The sequence below is a fragment of the Drosophila sulfurigaster genome, chromosome 3 (assembly GCF_023558435.1).
Source record: "Drosophila sulfurigaster albostrigata strain 15112-1811.04 chromosome 3, ASM2355843v2, whole genome shotgun sequence".
NCBI classification, from domain to species: Eukaryota; Metazoa; Arthropoda; class Insecta; order Diptera; family Drosophilidae; genus Drosophila; species Drosophila sulfurigaster.
The window spans coordinates 33344422-33369585 of record NC_084883.1 but is presented as its reverse complement, the minus strand read 5'-3'; the positions used below and the strand labels follow the sequence as shown (position 1 = coordinate 33369585).

Below are 25164 nucleotides of genomic sequence, written 5' to 3'. Positions count from 1 at the left end.
TTTAATGAATTGATGAATAAACATTTTTATTATCTACATTCCATTATAAATGTTTTCGCCCAATAAAATTATTAGCTACAACTATACAACTTTTTTAAAAATGTTTTAAATTGTTTTTAATATTGAAGAACTTAAAAACGAAATTTAATTTTTTTAATATAAATGGTCTCAATGTTCATAATAACTGAAATATAGAAATAGATATTGTTATGAACTACATAATACTGATTACCCTCTAATATCTGATGCATAATATATACTAACATTTGATGTATTTATATTATGTTCATGTTTGAAATTTGTATGCTTTGTACATCGCATAATTATCTAAACCTTTAGTCATTTATCACTACTTTTCTTTCTTCTAATAAGTTATTTAAAAGAAGACTTCTGTGCATTGTTTGAGTCAGACTTTTACAATTGTCATAAAAAACCAGCACTGAGCTCAGCTCTATTCCCTCACATTGTCCCACTGTTGTCACTGCCAACAGTTAAATGAACTGTGTGGCAAAGTCGTCAAACTCAGGCAGATACTCTTATAGCTGCAGAGTCTGGACATCCACATTAGCCATGGCTATTTACCTGGTTTGATTTTAGTAACAACATGTGAAAAAATTGTGGGTCTCAAATTATTTATTAATTACCCGCTTTTCGAGTCGGAGCCATTGAATGAGTTTCGGGCCAAAGTTTTTTATGAAATGCTCCCGCACTGCCATCGTCATAATAATTCAGATATTCTAAACAATATTCCCTGCTTATCGCTGTTGTCAGTTCTTGTGATTTTCTTGAATTTTCAATTCTCTTTTTTTTTGGCGCAATAAAACAATAAATCAATCACTGCTTGGTTTCATTTCATAGACCAAATCGTTGTTGTGTTTTCGTTATCTTTTTTCAACTTTTTAGTAGCTTGTTACATTCTTTTTATACTCTTGGCTTGGCCTGTTGTTAGTTGTGGGCATTTATGAGTCTAAAGTCATATTTTAGGGAAAAGTTTAGTTTTTTTTTCCTTATTGTTGCCGAGATCTGTTAAGTGCGATAAACTTCTATGACATTGTTGTATGCATAAATTTATATTGAATTGTTAGTTTGAGATCAACGTTAAAGATGCTGGGCAAATAAATGTTGACTTCGGGCTACATACAAATTCCTACACACTGCTGATAAAGTCTATTAAACAGTGTCGAAATCAACAGCAGCAGCAGCGGCAGCAACAGCAACAGCTGTGGTGAAAAAGGGTTTCACAGTTGAGTGAGTTCACAAACCTGAGTTGAGTTCCATTCAAATTTGCTCTCAGCTTCTCACTCACTCACACTCACACACGCATGGCTGAGACAAACAATGGCGACTACACCACTTGCTCGTTCTCTCTCGCTGTCTCGCTCTGGCATACGCTTGCAATGTGTGGTAGGTGTGGCTTGCGTTGCGATGCTGTTCCATTGCCATTACGTTCCGCATTGCTTTGGTTTGTTGTTGGGCTCCCCCTGCTTTTTGTCTGAGTAAATTAAAATTGTGTAGTTTATTATTAAATGAAGCGCATTTTTGTATTTGTATGCTACAGTCTCTTTACTATGCATATATGTGTAAGTGTGTGTGTCTGTGTGTGTAGCTGAGTATGTGCATTGCTATATACAGACATTCATGCTATATAGAGAGGAATATGTAAATCGTTTGCCGTTTGCTGCTGGCACCGAGTCACATAATAATATTGAAATGTTAATTAGCGTATTAATTAAGTTTTTATTTCATTTGTTTGCATTTGAGTGTTGATAAATGTGCGGGCGTGTAATTAATTTTAACGAAAACAATTATGGCAGCAACTAATGAATGGCATCGAATGGTAATAATTTTTTCAAAACTGTCTAAATTGACTATTTCATTTAAAAATATATTTTTTATATATCTATTCTATAAAATTAAACTTTTTTTTTTAATATTGCTTAAATCTAAATTCGATACTATTTATAATATTTCTTAAAACGAAATTTGATAATATGAGAATATTTATTAAAATAACAATATTTTTGTAAAATCTCTATTCTATACATTCTTTTATGTTATTGGTAATATTTTAATTATTAAATTGAATATATCCACAGAATAAAATAAAAATAAAAAGTAACTGTTACTCAATCGTTGGCTTGCTACAGCTTCACTTAATATTTATAGCTTTTTAAACAAATAAACAGCATTCACAGTCGAGCCGCGCCTCAAAAAGCGGCCACCCACCGACAACAACAACAGCAACAGCAACAACGACAAAAATAAAGAGTATTCCTGCAAATGCACTTAACCAAACACACACACACACACTCATACACTCGCATACGCTCTCTCACATGTACGTGAAGACAACTCTCAGTGCTGTGAAACGCAACCAGTCCAGTTCCAGCTCCAATCCAATCCGAAATAGTTGATTTTAATGATGTACATAATAAAATTCCCATTCGTTTTGTGCCAATGCCAATGCGTTCCAGCTTCATTGCATGTTTACACTGATTGTGGAACAGCCAAACACACACACACACACGCATGCACATACACTGATTTCGCCTCGCCTGATTTACTTGTGTGAGAATGAAACAGCTGGCTGTCTGTCCGCCTTGCTCTCGCCCATTTGCTGCTGCGCTTGAATGAGTGAAAAAGAGCGCAAGGCAGCAGCAAGGCAGGGTTGCTCTGAGTCTGTGTTGAGACTGCTTGCTGTGATTGAGATTACAATTGTGTTGTGTTGCGTTGCGTTTCGCTCCGTTCGCTTCGTTTCCCATGTGAAGTCAAGTCGGTCGAGTCAATTTCGAAATCATTCGTTAGTCTTAGGCCTAAACAAGCGGACACGCGCGCGGATCACAATTGAGTTGAACACACGCCGCCTCGAATACGTTGCACACAGAGTTGACAAGTGCATGCAAATTATATACACGCAGTGTTACAAAGTGTTTTCCAATTCAAACTTAAAGTGCAGCTCTAAGCAAAAGCTGGTGCAGTGATCGAGAACTCGATTAATCGTTGTTTTAGTGCGTGTTAAGCGTGTCACGATTCATACCAAGCTGGGTAGTCCATTTCTGCACTCAACGCCCCCGGGTGGCAGCTGCAGCAGCAACAACCCATCGCCAACGACAACGCCGACAACGGCCGCCAAGCAGCTAGCACACACCTTTCAGCTGTCGGCCAATTCGGCCTTCAATCTCGCCCTGCCGCCCAGCTTCTATCAACGCCATCTGCCCACAGCCTCGCCGGTTAATGCACCGGAATTGAGCGCCACACTAAACGATTACCACAACAGCAACAACAGCCACAACGATCCCGATCCCAGCATGGATCTCATCAATCCCTATATGCGCCATCACAGTTTCGCCGCTGCCGCCCAAAGCAGTCCGCCGTCGGCAGCACAGCGTCATCATCTGGCCGCTGCCGCTGCTGCGGGACTGAGCAATGGATTCGCCGATGTGCATGCTCATGCCATGGCCGCTGCTGACTATCAGCAGCAGCTGGCGGACTATCACAGCGCTGCTGCAGCGGCAGCTGCTTATGCCAGCAACAACAATAACAACAACAACAACAGCAGTCCGCTGATGCTGCTCAAGGCAGCTCAGGCTAGCGGTGCTCGATTGGAGGCGAAATCTTCCGCTGAGGATTCGCCATCCACAACGCCGCCGCCCGCCTCGTCGCGTCTGCACTCGGAGTCATCGCCCTCGCCACGCTATGAGCACAACTCGAGTCCTGGTGTCGATAGTGCCAAATCGTTTGCATTGAGCCAACGCAGCAGCGGAGGTGAGGAGCATTGCCAGAACAGTGAGTCGAGTCCGCCGCCACCGGATTACAGTCCCGAGAACTTGACCAGTCGCAAGTATCAGCACTCGAGCAGCGGCCTCAATCCGCTCAGCCTGCACAACAACAATCACAGCCATAGCAACAACAACAACAACATCATTGGTGGCCATCTTCACAGCAACAGCAGCAGCAACAATAACAACAACAACAGCATGGAGCACAAGATTCCATTGAGTTTCTTGGGTCCGCCGCTGGCGGCGCTGCATTCCATGACCACAGAAATGAAGACTGCACAAAGCGTCGCCGCTGGCGTCGGCGGCGCTGGCAGCGGAGTGGGAGCCGGATCTGGCAATGGACTTGGCTATGGCCACAGTCCCAACTCGCATCTGATCAGCGAACGCGTCACCGGCTCCAGCTCGAGCAGCTCCACCACAACCAACTCACAGGGCGCCGCCAATCCACATGGCATCGACACGATACTATCGAAACCGCCGCCGGTCACATCGGCGGGTCTAAGTGCTTTAACGGGAGGTGAGTCAAGTTGATCTCATAAATAAATGATATAGTATAGTAGTAGTAGTAGTAGTAGTATATATATGATATAGTAATCATTCATCTCATAATAAATGATATATAATGTGATATAAATAATTTATAGTTTATTTCAAATTGATTAATTGACAGTTAGTAATACATAATGAAATTAATAGACTGAGAATGGAATTTATATGTGTTAAATGTTATTAACTATTATTTTTTTATAGATAGCTCATATTATGATAGATCCTATCATTAGGTACTAAAAGCCATTTAAAGCCATTGTTCACAAATGTTTTTACTAAGAAAAATGTTGAAACTGTTGCCAAGATAGTCTCATCTTCTACCTTATTATTTTTAATTTAATTTACAATATTGTTCAACTAAATTCATGTTTCAGAATACTGGAAAATAAAGGTAGATAGTCTAGATCAGTAGCAAATTTTATAATAGAAAAATAAATTTGATTAATTTTAAAATAAAATTTAATGAAGGGGGATTTCAGTAATTGACATTAAATATTTCTCGAAAATGTTGCAAAAAATATCATATTTTTTTTTATAAATTCAATGCATAATATACATTAACTTGAATATAATAATAATATGACTTTAAATTATTCAAAGCTTATTAGTTTGTTGTTGAAACTCAGTAGGAATCAAAACTAATTTAATGCAATATTAAAAACTGCGTTTATATTGGCTTCATAAATGCATTTAATGATCTAAGATAAAATGAGCTTATCCTGAGCAGTTAATTAAAAATGAATTACAGTCGAGACCTCTATACAATGAGTAAAGAATTTTTGAACATACTTAATATATTCGAAATGAGATTTGAAGTTTTTGTTGGAAATACACAAACTGGTTTTGGAGCTTGAAATTCAACTAACTCTTACAAAAAAATTTAAAGATAGTTAACAATATTTACCTAATATATATTTAACTGCAATTGTATATACTAAGTTAATATTATTAAATTTACTTACATTCTGTCATTAAACAAATCAAAAAAATGATCAGTAAATTTGTTGTTTGTAAATTCTTGAAATTCCCATTTGGCAACATCGAACAGCACTCAAAGCACATGGCAAACATTTAAATGGCAATAAATGCGACGTTTCGCCCATCATTATGCAATGTTAATGTATTGAATGAACACATTATGCATGCCCCCAAAAATTGTTTTAAATGCTTTTTGGAAACTGGTTCGTCCGAAGAGCCGCCACAGCCAATGTGTTGTTGTATTGTGTGCGCTTCGAATCCGGTTTGACATGATTCCACATGATTCCGCTTTTTAATAAAATGGCAACAATGGAGCAACCCCCTTCCACTTCCCTCCTTGACAACCCCCTTTGGAGAGTAGAGCATTTTATTGGGCACAATTTCCAAAATCACATAATATCAAATCAAATTGCAAAATGACGCAAAACGTAATGCGATCTACGCGTCGTACTTAAACGTTCGGCAATTAGTTGTCAAATTGTTTGTAATTAAATCAAAATGACACACGAAAATCGTACGAGGTAAGGGGAAAGGGAGGGGCAGGCATATGACTTGGCCGTTTCACTAAAATGATTTCAATTTTTGACAGTTAAATGTAGCCCCAATTGTGCGGCATGACAGAGCCCAACCACCAATCGAGGGAGTGGGTCAACATTTGTTTGAAATGCCACAAGGTATTGGCAAAAGAGAATGACACAGCGAGGGGAAGGGGCAGATTGAGGGGGGATTGAGGGGGCATATTCGAGTCTATGCGACGGGGCGTTGACAATTTACCATAACATTTTTAATTATTTTTAACGAGGGCGTTTATGTGATTTGTTTCGTTCGATTTTTTTTTCTTCTTTTTTGTAGGTTAGCTCTACAAAATGTTTTCATTCTTTTTATGACAAATTATTTAATGGCCTTTAATTAATTCGTTCAAATCGTTTGATGGCGCAACTTCAACACACAATGAGTAGGCAGATGCTTGTGAGGCTTATAATAAAATTCTTTTTTTTTCGATTTCAACATCGGGTTTGATTTTCTAGTGGGCCTTGAGAACAGAAAACTTATAGCAAGTATTTTCTAAGTTTGGCATGATGTAGAGAAGCTTAGAGAAGTTTTACGCTTTAATAGAGCTATTGAATGCGAATTTATTAAGCTGAAAAGTTAAAGTTTAAGCATTTTTATGTTGAAAGCAATTTCTAGTTGCTTAAAGTAATAAATTATTAATCAGCTAAGTAAATAATCCTCGACTTTAGACTGAGACATTTATTACAATATGTTTAATTAGTTTATTATTATTAATTCTAAAGTCTAATATATATATTTTTATATATAGTATATTTGGTGCACTACTATAACAGGATTCATTGGCTCAACACCAATTATAAGCACTCAACAAACAGTAGACCTATTGAAAAGTAATATTACTAGAGAACAAATCACGAGTAACAGTTTTATAATGCATACTAGACAGAACAAAATATACTACAAAAATCTATTTACTAAATGTAATTATAATTTGTATAGTAAAGCTATTTATTGGTACATTGACTATATGAAAAATGTATTTATTTTTCAATTTTAAATATATTTTAATCATCAATAAATATTATATCTAATATTAACAGAAAAGTCTTCCATCAATAAGGTCTTCTTTATGATATTTAGAAAATGAAAGATTTAAAAAATAGTTTGATTTACTGATAGTTTGACAACGTTTTTTAATGTAATAATTATGTACATATTATGTTGTAGTAATAACTATAAAACAATATGTGATATCGACACCCATCTCGGCATTTATTTATAATTCTCTTTCAGCTGGCATTCCAACAATTAGAAAATCAGTTTTATGTACTGATAGTCTAACTAACAAATATGTATTTATTATTTTATACTATTAACTATAACACAATACATCTCATAGATTAATACACTCCACCACTTATTTATAATATTTAAATATATTGATAAATAAATGTTTTGTCATCTTTCAGCTGGCATTCCACGCTTCTCCATTGCGGCAGCTGCGGCGGGCATGGCCCAGTATCTGTCGCAGAGCCAAGGGGCGCCACTGAAGACGCACGCTGGCCACATTGTGGATCGCACGCATCTCTACTGGCCGGGACTCCAGGGGCTGGTGGCCAATCCGATAGCGTGGCGCGAGCGTCTATCGAATACGAGTAAGTGCGATGATAATGAATATGCTCACTAATTTGCGAATAAGTGGTGGGACACTCCTTAGACTCCACTCGGTGTCACTTGAGCACACACTCAGCTGTCAGTGAGTGAGTCGAGGGAGTCAAGTGAGTCGAGGGAGTTGGCAGCAATCAGTAATCAGTGCATTCATGCTGCACGGTGGCAGGCAGCACGTAATTTGGTTACAATTGTGGCTATGGACCCCGAGGGGTGCTGATGATTTGTCAACAATGAAAGCCACACCTCGAGGCATTCAATAAGATTCGAATCGTATCGAATTGAGAAACTGATATCATAAAGCCATTGAAGCGTGGCTGACTTCCTGTTGATACCGTTAACAAAGCGCAGCGAATGAGGCAGCTGCTGCCCCTAATGATCACAATGATCACAGATCGCTCTCTCAAGTGATTACCAATATGACGCGTCCAATGTGCTTAGTGCAGTTGCCTGTTGACAGTTGCCAGTTGCCAGTTGCCAGTTGCTATATACCATTAAGGCCCCATTGGCGCATTGTCCAACTCATTAAAAGAGCTGGGCAGAAACCCACCGAAAAAAAAAGACAGAATCACTTTAACACGATCAGCGATGAACGTTCGTCGATCGTTGATCGTCAGACGCATCCATCCACAGTTTGTGCGACGACAATGACTCCACAAATAAAAGAGTTGCCCTTTTTGGAGTGAAAAGCAGATGAAAAATTAATTTACTCGCACGCTTTCGAGCATCGTTCAGCATTCAACGTTCAACGCCTCGATCTGGATCTGGTTACTTCATTATTACGTCTATTTATAAGGCAACCAAGTGCGCGCCTCCACTCCGCAGTCAAAGCTCATTAAGTAATCGCCCAACTCCGACTCCAACTTCGACTCCAACTCGTTTTCATATTGTTTATTTATTTAAACATGCCCCACGCTCTCCTCGCTCTCACTCGCTCCACAGTTTGGTTAATGATCGTTCGCATTGGCAATTGATTTGATTTGATTTAGTGCTTTGGCTACTGCTGCTCACAACTAGGCGAACAGCTAGGGAGCGCTCTCTGCAGTGGAGGAGTCAGCTGCTGTTTGGCCTTTAATTGCGCCGATGACTGTGCACAATTTACGAGACTGTCAAGTCGGAAATCGTACATAATTTTCTTATTGAATTAGTGACGAGATCAACAGAGATCGTCGTCGTCTCCGTCGACGAAAGAGAAATGTTGTCTGTGTGTTTGTTTTGTTTGTCTTGTGTTCGATTTGATTTCTGAAGTGTGTCGTGGAATGTTTGGTAGCTGCTCCGTTTAAATCAATATTGATTCAATTGATTTGCCAAACACTGTACGAGTTCAAGTCTCAAGTGGTAAACCAAAAGAGAAAAACTGGAGCAGACTAGGAAGTCTAGCGTAGAATAAATGAGGAAAAGTTGAACTGACAAAAATAATAGTGAAAATATTTACAACATCATATCGAACAATATTACTCTCTGCTACTGATACTTTTCGTATTTACACTTGCCGATTAGCAGTGATAACTAACCTATCCAATAATCAATAGTATCAACAGCTATCTCTCTCTTTCGCTCTCGATAAGCATGGCTGATAGCAACTTAATTAACGATTTTATATGAAGTGCAGCCCGGTCTATGCAAACACACAATTGTAATCGCTCTCCCCCAACCCCCCGTAAAAAGCGCAATGAACTTTCCTGACTGCCGTGGGGCATTTGGCATTTTAATGAATTGCAGTGCAAATATTAATAATAGTATTAATATTAATAATGATAAATGCAAATGTGCATGGTGCATTGCAAAAGGCAAGCCCCAATTATTGGTCATCATAAACAAAGTATGCGTGCCAGCTGACAGCACAACATACACAAAAATTGCCAGGTGCCGGGCAATTTAATTAATATGCCACAAAAGGTAAATAAAAATGCATAGGCAAAAAACAAATAGAAAAAAAACATAAATAAATAAATGCCAATCAAATTCAGCTAATAAAATGCAATGGCATTATTAATAACACATAAAAAGTGCAGCAACAAAAACAAACAGATAAAACGAAATTAATATGAAAATCAAAACAAAAGCTGAGTGAAAACATTTTTCGTAGCATGCTTTTGTGCGCGCATAAAAATTTAAATGAAGCAACCCAGAAAACGAGCGCCATTTTTAGTGTGCGCAGCTTTCACACACACACAGACACACACACTCACGCACAGAAAGCTTGTTAACATGACAGCCTACAAGCGTATAAACACACACACACACACACACACACGCATCCCCATTTTGGCATCTCCCGTATAAAAAAACATGGCATCGCAACCCCCTTTGCGCTATATTTATATTTGTAGGTTCGTTCGCTTTGCCATCGTCTAGATAATAATGTGGCAACATATTCTCGCAGCGTCTGCGTTTGCCTTTATCTTATGGCTGTTCCCCCCTCTCTCTCTCTCCCTCTCTCGATTACTATAGTATATATACCCATCATGGCTACATTTATATAGAGCAAAACACAACAACAGCCTCTCAGCGGCTGCTTTAACTTTTCCGGTAAAAGTTTTTTCTCATTCTCTGTTTTTTTTGCTTTGTTTTCGATTTTTGTCTGGTCGAGCAGCTGTCGCTTTGCTCGTATATTCGAGTCGAGTCCTTCAGCAGCCATAAATATGTATATACAAATAATAAATAAATAAATATACATTTTTATGTAAATAATAAACGCTCACACTCACACTCACACACACTTATAGACTTTGCGTGTTTTATGTAAATGTGCGGATTGTGTGGTATATATGACAATGTTTTTGCGCTCGCAAAATTATGTGGAAACGATGAGCAAAAACGTTGACAGCGGCAACTGAAATATTTTGCATACTTTTGTATTCTTTTTGCTTGTCACTTCTTTTGGTTTTTGAAGCGGAAATTTATAGCATGTGTGCACGCGTTTTCTATCGATTTTCTTGGGGAATATTTACTTAAAAGAGATGCTCGAGGTGCTAAGGAAATAAATGGAATGGAAAGCTAGATTATAATATAGCATACTTTAATTGATGATAAGAGATTTGAAATATAAATTTAAAGCTTGCTTTTAATAAAACTTTAATTTGAATAGGTATAAAGTATTCTTTCATTAAATTCTTTTTACCATTTTACTAGTTGATAGAGGTTTTTTGAAATGTTAAAGAAATAAAAAGACAGATTAAAGATTAAAATATGTCATGATTCAAATGATGTTAAGATGTGAATTTTAAAGATAGTTTGAAGTTTTTAGTTATTCTTTCATTTTGCTATAATTTTACTAAAAGTTGCTGTGCCCGAATAGGCCTTTTTTATGAGCAGCACTTACAACAGTTAACGAATCTAGAATCTCTAAGTCGATGTCTTGTTTTGTTCTCCATGCTAAGCCACATGCTGTGAATTAAATAATTAACTGGCATACGAAAAGTAAATATGACATTAAAAAAAAAGATGCGTAAAAAGGCAAAAAAAGGCGGCAACTAAAAATACAGCCAGTTATATAGTCCGACCTGCCCATAACATGGGCAAAATGACCAAAGGCAGAAAACATGGCAGCAACAACGAGTCGAAACCAAAACCGCAGTCTACATTTGACACAATTCATTAAGCTTAATGAAGACAGCAGCCAACAACAAGCTAAATAAAAAAGTTACAGCTGCCAGAGAGAAGGAATTGGCACAAGAAAGAAAAAGACAGCAAAGGAATAAAAGAGAGACAGAGTTAAATAGATAGACAAGGGCTGGGATTGTGTATGTAAAATCTATTCGAGCTGTTGCGTTTAATTAAAATTCAAGTGGCATTTTGTGTGTCGTCGTCGTCGACGTCCTCATCGTTACCCAAAAAGAACTTGTGCTTTAAGCATATAATCGGGCATAAAACAGGCCATAAAACAATGCAATGAAGCCAAGGCCCCGGGGGGTAGGAGACACTTAATGAGCGGTGCTACCTATGGAGAGGTACATAAAAGCTTCTCAGAGAGAAGAGACAAGGGTTGCTCCTCACATGGAGGCTGCTCTGACAAGGTATCGTTAAGTTTATTAGGGTAAACAAGCTGCTTATCGTACGCCGTTGAGATTGGCATAAAGATATTACAAGATTGTTATATGCATATATCCATGTGAGGAACAGCTTCGACAGAAGCATGGCTAACGAGTTCAAGAAACATGTGACATATGATTAAGAGGAGATGGGGGGGAAACCATTGTTGTCAACTTCACAATGTCAAAAGGTTCTTTAGCTGGCAAGATGGCCGACTCTTGTTGATACTTATAAAAGTTACCACACCAAATATATTACCTGGCCATAGAAAGGTAAATTCTTTGAGAAAAGGCTGCTGGGATGCTTTTGTTATTTTTATATTTTTTATTTTTGGAACGACTTTTAAATAAAAGAATTAATTTGCATACAAAGTGCTTAACAAAAACAATAATTTTGAATTTAAAGTATTAATTTTTATACAGAATAATTGACAAAACAAAACTGACAATCAACATTAGAAATTTATTCATTAAATTATTAAAATAAATTATGAATTTTATAATCATTTAATTACTTCTTATTTGTAATTTGTTTGCCGCACAATTCCGAAGATTTTTCACATACACAATTTAATTATTAACGATATAATTTAATTTAGGTTTATTACACATAAGAAATTTAATATAATTCATAATTTTAGTTATACGAGTATTAAATGGCCTAACTATTTCAGAATTCTATACATTTAATAACTATTTAAATGAGTAACTATCTTAATAATTCATTATTGAATATAAACCATGTTCATGACATATTTTTTTTTATAATATATTGCACTATCATTATGTTGTCGGTTTCACAGTGCTGTTTATCCAAAAGTAATGCCCAGATTATCATTGTTAAAATTCCCACAATTTTTCGACTGTCTATCAACAGCAGCTATCGATGGCTTCTCTCTCTCTCTCTCTCCCTCTCTCTCTCTCACTCTGTTGCGCCCCCTCCTTGTATCGTTCAACCTCATCTGCGCTATTCGCATGCCCATAACAAATGACTTTTTAATATTTTCAATAACAGCGTTTGAACCAAAATACAGTACGCCCACCTGGCACGCCCCTCTCGCCGCACACACACATTATTAATATCAATAACGTAAAGAGACGCAAAAAAAAAGAACCCAAAATAAAAAAAAATTGAAAGAGAACAAAAGCGGAAATAAAAAGGAGAAAAGTGCAAATGCAGCGATGCCAACAGGGTGACTTATGCGATTATAGACAACTGCTGCAGGCTCAGTTAGAGCAGGGAAAGAGAGAGAGAGAGAGAGATAGAGGAAGAGAGAGTGAGAGAGGGCGACTCCAGAAAGTGAGCCTTGCGCTGCCAATTCATTTCATTTTGTAGCAATGCGTGAGGGCCGTGACATGAGCAAATAAACGCTTCATATTTGTCGGTTATTTATGAGGGTCCTTGGGACGCAGCTGCAGCTCAATAGATGCGATATAGAAAGAGAAAGAGAGAGCGGGAGCGGGAGAGCTCGCGACAAAAAAAAAATTATCACTGCTACAATTTTTCTTGCTAGGGATTAAGCTTGTTATGGTCCAGGCTTGGCCTTCTTGCTGTTGTTGTTGTGTCTCCCCCACAAATGCCTGAAAATATTCTCCATGGCCGCCTTATTGACAAGTGTTATTCCCTTCGCTTCTCCTTTTTTTTTATATTTTTTGTTAAGCTTGTGAATTGTCTGCGAAAAGCAAAAAAGAACAAAACAAAACATAAATTTTATGGCACATATTTATTTTGACGCGATTTTATTTGGCGTTTTGTTTTATGCTCTCTCTCTTTCGGTCCAAGGCAATCAAGTTATGCACTTGCAGCTGGGCTGCACATGAAAAAGTCGGCGGGAAAGTCAGCAAAATGCTGGGGAGACAGAAAGTGAATGCTGAGCAAATGTCATGCGTTTTTATGGGAAGTGATTCTGAAGGATTTGATAAGAATCGATCTCGTTATCATTTGTTAGCATAAGCTGTAAGCAAATCTTCGATATAACAGATATAGAATTTATTTTTTGGGATACTTAAAACTTTCCTTTTTATTTATTTGTACTATTGTTAAACATAGTATTATTAATTGAGCATCAAAAATTATTTTAAAACTGTTTAATGACGCACAAATTATTTCGTTGTGTAATTTCATCCTGCAAATTTATAAAGATCTTTATTTTTCTTATTCAAATTCTCTTTCAATATTCTTTTATATTTAAATTTGGGGTTCTTACATGATTTTTTCTCATGATATTCTATAAATTGAAACATATTTAACTAACTGTACAATTTATTAAATTTTGAATTTAATTTTATCACTTTTAAATTTCCCAGAATCAGTTCCCAGTGTGTGTGTATGTGTGTGAAACTTTATCTTTCTATCTCCATGCACTCATTTCACGCTCTAACTGTAACCATTTAAATTAATAATTTTGTGGAAAACTGCACCAAAGTATCATAAAGGGACAGCGAGTGTAAAAGGCGAACAAAGGAGTCAAGTTGTCTCGCATTCAGCATTGAAATAGAATGAGCATGAAGCCATATAGAAGACGGACCCTTCTTCCTGGCAAAACCTGCTGCCACCCTTACACCCTCTCCAACCCCCTTCCGGCCACTTGCGGCTTTACCTTTTTACCTAGCGCCAGGCGCGTCCTGTGCATATTTAGTTAAATCATTTCACATAATTAGGGATCATTTAATAATGGGGCGACATTAATTGAAAGCACACACACACACACACACTCAAAGAGAGGGCTGCTGGCAACCCTGGCGAGCAGAGTCGTCGCCCCCTCCCACTCCCTGTCCCATCCCCATCCACAGCTACCGTTTAATTTTATGGCCACCACCCAACCATGTCCACTTGACTGCCTTTTACGAGCCTTTTGTGTTCGTGGTGCACGTAGCGCCCTCTATCGTCCAGAGGCGTGGTGCCCTGCTTTTATTGGCCTCTTGTCGTCGCTCTCCTCTCTCGCTCTCGCTCTCACACTCACTCACTCTCGCCTCGTGCTCTTTCGCTTTGTCGTTCTCGTTTGTCGTTTTTGCTAATTGATTTTAATGAAAGCCCAAGGCCCCATGCAAAAGTTTAGTGGCTCTCATAAATTCTGTGGTCAATTTGGGTTTGTTAATTGTTGCAACGTGAACGTTGGCAATGTTTCGTTTTTTTTTCTCTCCTGTTCGGTTATTTCGGCTACCTCAACGGTAATTAGTGTCTAATTATTATGCGTGGCCAGCAGGAAGGCCAAATGCAGAAAGCCATAACAAATAGTTGTAGGCCACAATGAATTACCAAAAATATATTGCGAAAATTTGCATTTATTATTTTGGCGGATGGCAAAACCAAAATTTTTCGAAAAACAACAATTCAAATATGATTTTCACATACGACGAATATTCAGCAGTCGTCAGTTAGATGCGCATTTATAAGGCTAACAACAGTTATGCTCTCTTCTCCTGCCTCTCTACTCCCCCTTTAAGCTGGAGCGCCTTTCAAATGCGCAGCTGTCGCCAAATGGAACGCGCCCCATAAACAATTAATAAATGTCAAAAAACTTTGCCGCAACAGCAACAACCACCTCACTTTTCTCCCCCTCCTTTTGTCGGTTAAGGAAGGAGAAAGGTGGAACATTATTTGCTCGCTAAATTTTATGGCATTGCTTATTGTTTTGTAATTAAATTTTTGGGTAAAACTTGCAACAACTTGCGAAGCTTGTAAACACGACTCTTAAACATAAATTTAACAAATTTGAAAAGTTTTATGGGTCGCAATGTTCATAGTAAAGTGGTTTATTGATTTGCTTACATTCGGTAATTGTAAAGTAAATTATCGTGGTTTCTCTTGATTATTGTGTTGAAGATAAAAGTTTGTTTCAATCGAGTAAATAGAAGATCTAAGAAATTGAATAGTTTGCAGTGGTTAGAAATGCAAAAACTTTTATGAAGTCTTCAAAAAAGATGTTGCAATCAATTTGCATAAATGAGAGACTTTAAAAATTGGCAAAATGAATTAGATACCGAAAGTTTGAGTATTAGCAAATATATTTAATTCAATGCAACATTTTACATATTCATAGATATTTTCTTTGACAAGTTTTGTGTTACTTCAATAAAACTGATAAAATTGCAAGGGGTTGGCTTTTAAAATATTCAAATTGGTTTAACACAATAAACCGAATACACATTTATATTTCCATAAATGTTTCAAAACCTTTTTTATATTCATTTCATTGACTTTTAGCTGTATACAATTTCATAATATTTAATTACTTGAATCTCCTTTTACATTTATTGCAGTGTCCGCCAATCTGTCGCAGTCACATCAGCACCATCCATCGAGCGATAAGGATGGCAAAAAGAAACACACCCGCCCAACATTCAGTGGTCAGCAGATATTCGCACTGGAGAAGACATTCGAACAAACCAAATATCTGGCTGGACCAGAGCGTGCCAAGCTCGCGTATGCCTTAGGAATGTCCGAGTCGCAGGTTAAGGTAAGTCGCAAAACATTTCTCGTTCGCTTTGGCTGCGAGTATGCAAATTAAAAACTCATAAAATGGCGGTCGGGTATCTAACCAAATAAACCTCGCACCATGCAAAAAAAAACAAAGGTAGAAAGATACCTTTCCCACTCCCCCCCGCAGTTTTTGTTGCTGCCCCCGTGAGCCATTGACTTTTGTGGCAATTTGCATTTTTATTGAAACGCAAAGCTCGTGGATTTTTGCTTTATTTTTGTCGAAAACCGAAAACAAAATGGCGCCAATGGTCTGCCACCGGGGTTCGAGTCCCCGTGGGTTATGCCCTAAAGGCTTAGTGCACATGTCTGTCCCCGCAGACACCGCGTCCTCTCTCTCTTTCTCTCTTTGTTTGGCGTTGTCGCAGCCCTAAAAAACATTCCCGTGCGCGTCATTTTAAAGTTTTCGGCAAAAGGTTGTGTTTTTTTTTTCCATTCACTGCCGCTGCCCCGTAAAATGTTATCAACAAATAAATCCTTTGTGTCGTCAAATTTGTTGAGCGGCGTTGCCATCATCGTTCTTGTAATCCCCACCAGAAACGCACGTGTCATTCACATTGCCATTGTTATTTGCCCGTAAGTCGCGTGAGCGACGCGGTTTCCACACCTCCCGAGCTCCCCCTCCCGAATGTCGCTCTCATGTTTTAAGCTTGTTATTTAAATTAGTCTTAAGCCAGGACAGTTAATTGGTTTTGCAGCGGTTCTTGCTATTTAGTCACAAAACAGTCTAAACATATGATGGCTTAGCTCAACTATCTCTCAGATACTTAGTAGAGTTAATTAGTAATAAAACGAATAGTGAATAGCAGATGTGCGAGAGGGAACTTAATGATTAACAGATGTAGATAGAGAGACTAGAAGTAAAAGAGTTTAGAAAGAAAGTATACATATATGTTCAACTACAGTATATATTTTTCTTACATATTTTTTAATCTGGAATTCTGGTTTGAACAATACATTTTGAAGATCGAATAGTTCTCAAACCAAAGATTTTTATTCCTGTTTTGAGAACAACATTTGTTTCTAAGTGCTGACTTTAACTTAATTTAACTACCATAAAAGATAAATAACATATTGTAGAAAAACTCAAAGGTTTTTTCACTTTAAAAATGTTAACTTAAAAGTACGTGGTCGCAGAGTTGTATAATTTTTACACAGAGCTTATGATAATCGACACTATCCATAAAAAAATATCGATGTTTGCTTACTACTGCCCCCTATATGTCGGGCCGAGAACTAATTGAGTGGTGTGATATAATTTTATTTCATTTCAATACCAATTTTCTGTTTCGTTTTAAGTTTTTTATTTCCGTTTATCATTGCTAAGATCTGTATAAATTATGTGAATTATTTTCTATTTCAATTTGAGAAATATTTCTAAAGATTATTTGTAATTAGAATTCATTAGCTTGAGCACATTAAAACCACAAAATAAATGTCAAAATATAGACTTTTGTCAAAGTCAGCAAGCTACTAAAGTTTAGTCAATAACTAATCGCAGATACTCAAATCTAACAGCGTTTCAAAGATTGCCAATTTCATTAAGAGTTACAAACTTGATTGTCCCATTTGTAGAGGCATTTGTCAAGCAATTTGTAGACCCCAATAATTGCTACCCTCTCACTTAGGAGCCAACAAAACATTACTCCCCATAAATGCAGCAACCTCAAGCAACTGTGCACAAATCAGGGTGCTTGGAGATAGGCGAGTGAAAAGAAATCACGTTTATGATGAGCAAAATGATTAATTACCAATGAATGAGGCCGTTGGCATTGTGAGGCATAGGACGAGTATGAAACAGGAAAGTGTTCTAGACACCAACAGAATGGGATATGAGGAATGAGGAGAGAGAGAGAGGAACAGATAGAGAGGAAGAGAAACAGGATTGATGGCTTGAGCTGCAGCTAAATATGCGTCATTTGTGCAGAGGCTAAATAGATACAGCAACAGAGAAGGAAAGAGATACAAAGAGGGAGTAAGAGAGAGAGAGGAAGAGAGGAAGAAGTCGCTGATGACGACGAGTACAAATGGACAGAGAGATGGATGAGTGCTGGGCAGGCAGGATTGGGTGGCCTCTGTCTGATAGACATGCCAAATGACTGCATGACTTTTGGGTGAGTGTAAATTAAATTCTGTGCAAGGACAACAACAACAACGATGACGACGACGACATCAGCTTCATACATATTCAATTAGTGTGCGTGCATGTGAATGTATCTCTCTGTGTATGTGTGTGTGGGTGAGTGGATGCTCTCCTAAAGACCGAGATGAAAAACAACCATGACGATGATAGTATGCAAATTGACAAACAAAAACACAACCACTGGACACACTAGAGAACAACACGAGGGCCAAAAATATGACAGAGACACACACACAAAATGCAAAACACTGCGAGTGTGTGCGTGGGCGTGGCTGCAATGGGGCGAATGCCAAATGATCTTGACAAGAATAATTGCGCTGTTATCATAATTAAAACCGTTTTTGGACACAGCACACACACACACACACACTCATTGAGCGAAAGAGAAAGAAGAGATATAGAGAGACTCGGACTCAGCTTCGTTTTAGCAATCATTTAATGCAAATGGTCGCCATTTTGTACGTTCTTATAACGGTGCCACACAAGTCGGTCTGTCTGTCTGTGTGTGTGTATGTGAATTATAGCGTCTGCGTCCATTATTAATGACATTCTAGCTGGGCGTCTATGCTGGACCATAATATTATTGCATGATTGTCGTTATAGCTTTTTCGTGATTTCGCTTTTGCATAAATATTTCCCCACTGATTGTTGAGTACATGCATGTAAACATGCATCGTGCGATAATAATAAATATATGGCAGAGGAGCGTAGGCCTTTTTCTGAGTGGGTGGCCTGAAAGCATATTATAGCTGAAGTAGCTCTTTCTATTTTATTTAAACATTGGAAAAGTAGTATCTTTAACACTCCAACTATATTTAACCTCAAGTAACTCGGGTTCTGCTAAGGATAGACAAATGTAATTAAAAGTTTTAAAAGTAATATTACAATATATTCATCATTTTATACTATGAACACTCCAACTAAGCATAAACCTCAAGTAACTCGACTTTTGTACAACACAGAAAGTTGTGGTTTATTTTGTATAAAAGTTTATAATATATAATAAAACATTTTATAGATTTTTAGCCACACAATTGTCTATTAAGATCAACTCAGATTATTAGTGCAGCTTTAGTGTTAAGTGTCAGAAACTCACCTCAGTAATAATATTTTAAAAGTCGGGTGCGGCAACATTTGCATTGCCTTGAAATATTTATAACAATTTAATCGAATATATAATACAATTTCGCAACAGCTTGCATTTGACGTAGATGATATCAATACGTGTCCATCAAATTGAAATGAATCATTATTCAAATGCTGATTCCTAAGAATTTCTGATTAGCTGACAAATTGTGTGTATGACATGGTTAAATTTAAACAATGATTGCTTTGACTTTATTGATATTTGTGATGGCTTTCAGAATGATTTCGGAATGGTATTTCATAGATATCAAAACACGCCGCATAATTAGCACATGTATAATGAAAGCTTATAGACCAAATCAATTCGTGGCGACTGTCAAAATCGACAATAACAATGGCATCAGGTTATGAAGCGAACTGTGGAGCTAAGTGACAAGCCGACAAGTTGACAATGGGACAGGGGACAGGCAGACCAGCTCATAAAACTTATGACAGATTTGTGAAATATTGTCTAATTGATTTTTAGGAACCGTGATAGAAAAACAGGCGAAGAATATCAAAAAGGAAATACCAGCTGCCCCATTGTTGCCCAGCTAATGGATTTGATTGTGTGTTAATGAATGGAGAGAAATTCTGTTAAGGGAATGAGAAAGAGAGAGAGAGAAATAGTTTGGTCTGCCATTAGATGTGCTATCAAGCGATGCGCCATTGCTCCACACTTTTCAACTCACAATTAGTCAAATAAAAACACATTTTATGTGTGCTCAGCCCCTCAACATTGATGGGCTACAAAACGCAAATAAATCACAAAATCATATAAATACAGAAATTCGAATACGAATACGGCCATTGAAATTAAAATTTACGAGCCGCTCTTAAATGCCACAACTACAAAAAAAAATACAGAATGTTTGTTAACCAATAGGAGAAACAAGAAGAGCTGCAACTTGTCAGTCGATCAGGGGAGGGCGACGGATTTCTCTGTTCTGTGTTCTTCTACGACTTTTTTGTTAACCAAGCTGCGCAGCCATGCTGTAAATTTTCATGACTTTTAAGTACCGAACAGCGAAGAACGATCCGATACGATGCGATCCAAGCTGATCCAGGACGCGTAAACAAATAAATTTCCAATTTGGTCAGAGTCATATATTTGCCATCCATGGACCTGGCAGGTTGGCAGCAAAAACGAAACGCAACGAAACGAAAAAAAAAGGTTTTTGATTTTGACATCCGTTCCTACGAAATTTACATAACGCTTTTCATTCTTATCTGACCCTAGGGACACCTGACGGACGTCCCGCGGTGGTGCCAAAACAAAAATAAAACACCATCTGACCAAAACATTGGCATATGTTTTATAACACAACGTCCTGCCCGCAATAAATAAATCCGTTTTTGGCCCCGAAAACCAATCCCAATCGCCCATTTCAATTCGAATCGAAGCGTAACGTGGCCACGTCAAATTGATTGCCACAATATTTGATTGACTTTGACATGTTGGCTGTCATAAATTTCCAGTCCGAGTCTTCCAGTCCACCGACATTTGTGGGCATTTTCTTTTGCCTTTTTGCTATGCATCGTTCGCTTCTAACTTTGAAGACGATCTTGATCTCGATGTGTGTGGTCATAAAAATAAAGGTTTCGCATGTTCGTCGGCAACAGATCAAGAGAATGAAGAGGAAACAGAGGCTTCCTTGCATACAGTGCCTTAAAATTTGTTAAGTTATGGCAAAAAGATCTATAACGATAATTGAATATCTATTTAATTATAGTAACTATTTTATTGATTATAATAGTAAAAAGTGTATTTAAAATGTCTTCTTTTAAAATTTTCTCAACTTATTTCTTTTTATACCTTTTCCTATTACTAAACTCTTTTAATATTCCTTCAAAAATTCTCTAAAAATTATTTTGAGTGTCTCTTAAAGTTTTTAAGCAAGTCAAGTCATGTCGAAAGCACAGTGACAAGGCTTCAATTCAACAGTCTGTTGCCTTCCACTTAGAAACTATGCTTTAGTGGGTGCTAGATGACGCATTCACCATCGTTATGATGTCGAAAACGGCAACAGCAATGCTTTCTTGCATAACATTTCCCGTTGTCGTTGTCGTTGTTGTTCCCATCCTCATCCCCAGAAGCACAAGCACAAGTTCCTCTTTTGGTCGACCAAATCCCGAAACAACATGGACACAGCTGTTACCAAAAAATAATGACCATGAAAAGCAGCCTTAATGATGCCAACTAATGTTGTTGTTGTCCTGTCTGTGTGCTGTTTGTGGGTCCAAAAAAGACGTCTCTCTCTCTCTCTCCCTCTGACATCTCCCCAGACTCCTCCCCAACGAGTCTCATAGTCGACTCGATTCTACTCCACTTTAATCTCTGTCTCTTGGCTCGCCATGCTGCGGCCGTGTAACACACGGAAAAATATTAATTGTGTTTTTATTTCACATAATGTTGCAAATAATAATTACACAAATGTGCAAATGAAGTTGTAAATTATCTGTTGTATCTGGTTTAATTGCACCTTTGGGTCGTTACAGACGCTGATTTCTGCATGGACCGAGCAAAGATATTAAAATTTTCACAAAATAATGCGTATCCAATGGCCTTAAAATACAGTATGCCATGAGATAATAAAAGAAACTTTGTGTGTGAAGAGCTTTCTAGTAAAAGTAGACTCCATATACGAATAGTCTTAAGTAACTCGAGACTTGAAGAAGCGAAACTATTTCTGAACTTTTATAGTTTAAATATTCTTAAATTCATCAAACTGCCTCAAGTAACTCGAATCCTAAACTAGCAATAATGATTTGGGAAACAGTTTTTAAAGTCTTAATAACAACATTTTTATATTACAATCGTAGCACACTCCAATCTATATAACAACCTCAAGTAACTCGAGTTCTAAGCTAGCTATAATCATTTGGAAAACTTTTTTCCAACTCTTAGTAACTACATTATTATTTTACTTTGCTATCACCTAAACCTCAACTAACTAGAGTTATAAACTATCTAAAATTATTTTAAGAACTTTTTTTTTAATAGAACATTTAGATAGTTTAAACCACCTTTAGTAACTCAGCTGCCAACTGAGCTAGCAATATTTTTGAAAGCCTTTCTATTAAGCCAGCCTAGTAAATAGGTCAATTTGGCAAAGAAATGGGCATTTGAAAGCGTTGTTAATGACTTAGAGTACAACATGTTGATGCCATGATGAGCTCTTGTCTGCTCAAAACAAAAGCGCTCCATCATCAGGGAAAATGTACAAATTATGCACGATTTTGCAAAAATGAAGCAAAGTCGAAACCCCGAAAGGAAGCTGGAAAACGTGTCTAGGCCTATGCAACAGCAATAGAAGCAACAACAGTAACACCAACAGCAGACTTCCCTGTGCGTGTGGCAAGGCAGGGTGGCATGCAACATATGTTGCCAGGGGCTTGGTTGCAAAATGGAAAATGAAGCGCAACCAAAGACGTTAGTCATGGTTTTGCATAGTTTTTGCTGTTGTAACTGCTGTTGGACAGCAACAGCAACAGCAACAGAGGCAAAGCTGTCCAGGGCTTAATATTGTCTTAATTGAGGGTTAACCGGCGTTGATGATGCGACTTATGGGCTGTGAGACGGGAGATGGTGAATGGTGAATGGTAAATGGTAAATGCTAAATGGGCCGAATGGGTGACGGGCCTCGACTTAATGACTTTGACAATGTGTCGCTGGACTGCCTAATTACATGTGGAAGGAACTTTGGGTTCTCTCTCGCTTATTTAAAACTTTAATTGCCAAACACCACACACACACACACACACACACACTTTATACACACATAATTCTAAAGTTTCTTCATTTCAAATTGGACTTTTACAGGTTTGGTTTCAGAATCGTCGCACCAAATGGCGCAAACGTCATGCGGCGGAAATGGCGACAGCGAAACGGAAACAGGACGACATCGGTGGCGACAACGATGGCGACTGCAGCGAGACCATGGACAGCGACAACGAGAGCCTGGACATGGGTGAGGCTCCAGCATCGCAAAGTAAAAGGAGTCGCAGCAGCAGCGGTTCACAGCAGCAGCCGGATAATTATCGTCATTAAAACGAATTTACAAAATGGCAAAGGATATGCATACAACTACAACTACAAATACAACTACAACTACAGCAAATTAACAACAACAACAACAAGAAGAATATTAAGCTAACAGCTAATAAAATAACAAACAATAAAAACACAGCGAAAGGTTCTCAACATTCATTAAGGGCATTTCAGTTCTTTGATTAGCTAAAAACGCAAAACGGTTTTGCCACTTTACAGTCTTCTGAAGACGTCAATTTTAAGGCTTAATTTGTATTCCTAAAAATCCTCCCCCTGCCACCCCCTCGTTCCCACATCCCTTGTTTAATACGTGTGTAAATATTTTTATGTTAATTTTGTGGAAATCGCGCATAGATACATAGAATTTAGGTATTTTGTATTTAATAACCCGGGCTCTAAATGCTAAGTCGTTTTAAGGCACACAATTTACTGAATTTATTACATATTATATGTTTAGTTTTATAGTTTATATATAAAAACCGTATAAAATAAAAACTCAGAAAAGCAAAGAAACAAAGCAACAAAAAAATGAAAAAGAAAATGAAAGTAATTAAATTTAATTAAAACATTCCTAACACTAATGTTATTTCGTGCATTAGAACAGACTTTAGTTTTTTTTTCTCTAATTTCTATACAAAAATATAAATATGCGAAGAGCGCACGAAAATTATATAATAATGCTGATGATTAATGATGATGATGATGATGAGCGATGAAATACTGCAGTAAATTATGTAAAATGTATTTAAATTAAATTGTAATTTTAATTATTTCAAATTGATAAAGAATAAAATGATAAAAATTTACGAAAAACGCGTTGGATTTATTTTTAATTTTAGTTGGGATAATGAGGAAATAAAACAAATTAAATAAAAGGATGATGAAGAGATAAAGTAACTCTTTGAGGAAGATGAATAATTGGTTATAATGCAGAAACAATTGTAATACTTTACTTGAATTATAATCAATGAAATTTCAATCAAATAGTAGAAATATTTTCTTTTTAAAATTAACTACAAATAAATTGGGCAGTAAACTTTTCCTAGGCGTATGCTTCCAGCCTATCTAATAACATTATGTGCTGTGAAAGCCACCTACAACAAACGAATTTTGATCATAATACACATTGGTTAGGCCCAAAGAGTAAATCAGCTCAGCAACACCCACAAGCAACACTGAGAAGTGCAACAACAATAGATGCAGGGCTTAGGGCTCATAACAATTAGACAGACCGGAAATCTGCTTATAGTCATGGTAAGAAGTCAGTGAGTCAGATGACAATCCGTCAAATCAGCCCGAGAGTTGCAGTCAAAAGGATTAGGCCAAAAAGAGTTTTTTTTTTTTTTGGGTGAACAATCGGAACAGCCAATGAATGGGAAATGTGTGAAAAGAATCCAACTAAAGTCCAAGAAGTTAATCAATCAACTGTCAATCAAGCAAAAGTTGAATGAAATTCAAACAGGTTGATGGAACAATAAGCAATGCCGAATTATTAATGCCCTCTGGGTTTGAGCACTTGACACAGATGCGGAGGAGAAGACAACAGCTAACGATACAGATACACCAAAAGATACAGAAACAGATACAGATACAGATACAGATACAGATACAGATACAACTGTGAGCCACCTTGGAGTTGGCTTCTAGGCATTTGATAGGCTTGTTAGGATCCCGCCCGCTAATGAGTCTCTGTTGCAATCGAGGAGTAGTATGCCTAATGGAGACCACATTAATCATACTTTAAGTTTGCTGTCGCCTCTGCAGCTTTGTGCAAACAATAAACGCAACCCGTCTTCGTCTCCATCACCGTCTTTTCTACTGTTGATCTATTCAAAATACCATTA

General features: G+C 37.5%; 1 protein-coding gene across 1 annotated transcript; it reads left to right on the top strand.

Moving 5' to 3' along the window:
* The first annotated feature begins 2987 nt into the window (after positions 1–2987).
* Positions 2988–24040, top strand: LOC133844971 (homeobox protein Nkx-6.1). The gene is made up of 4 exons (XM_062279267.1): positions 2988–4296; positions 7289–7474; positions 15785–15981; positions 23093–24040. Exons 1-4 carry the CDS (start codon positions 3309–3311, stop codon positions 23318–23320), a joined length of 1599 nt encoding a protein of 532 aa, XP_062135251.1. The 5' UTR covers positions 2988–3308; the 3' UTR covers positions 23321–24040.
* Positions 24041–25164: the final 1124 nt, after the last annotated feature.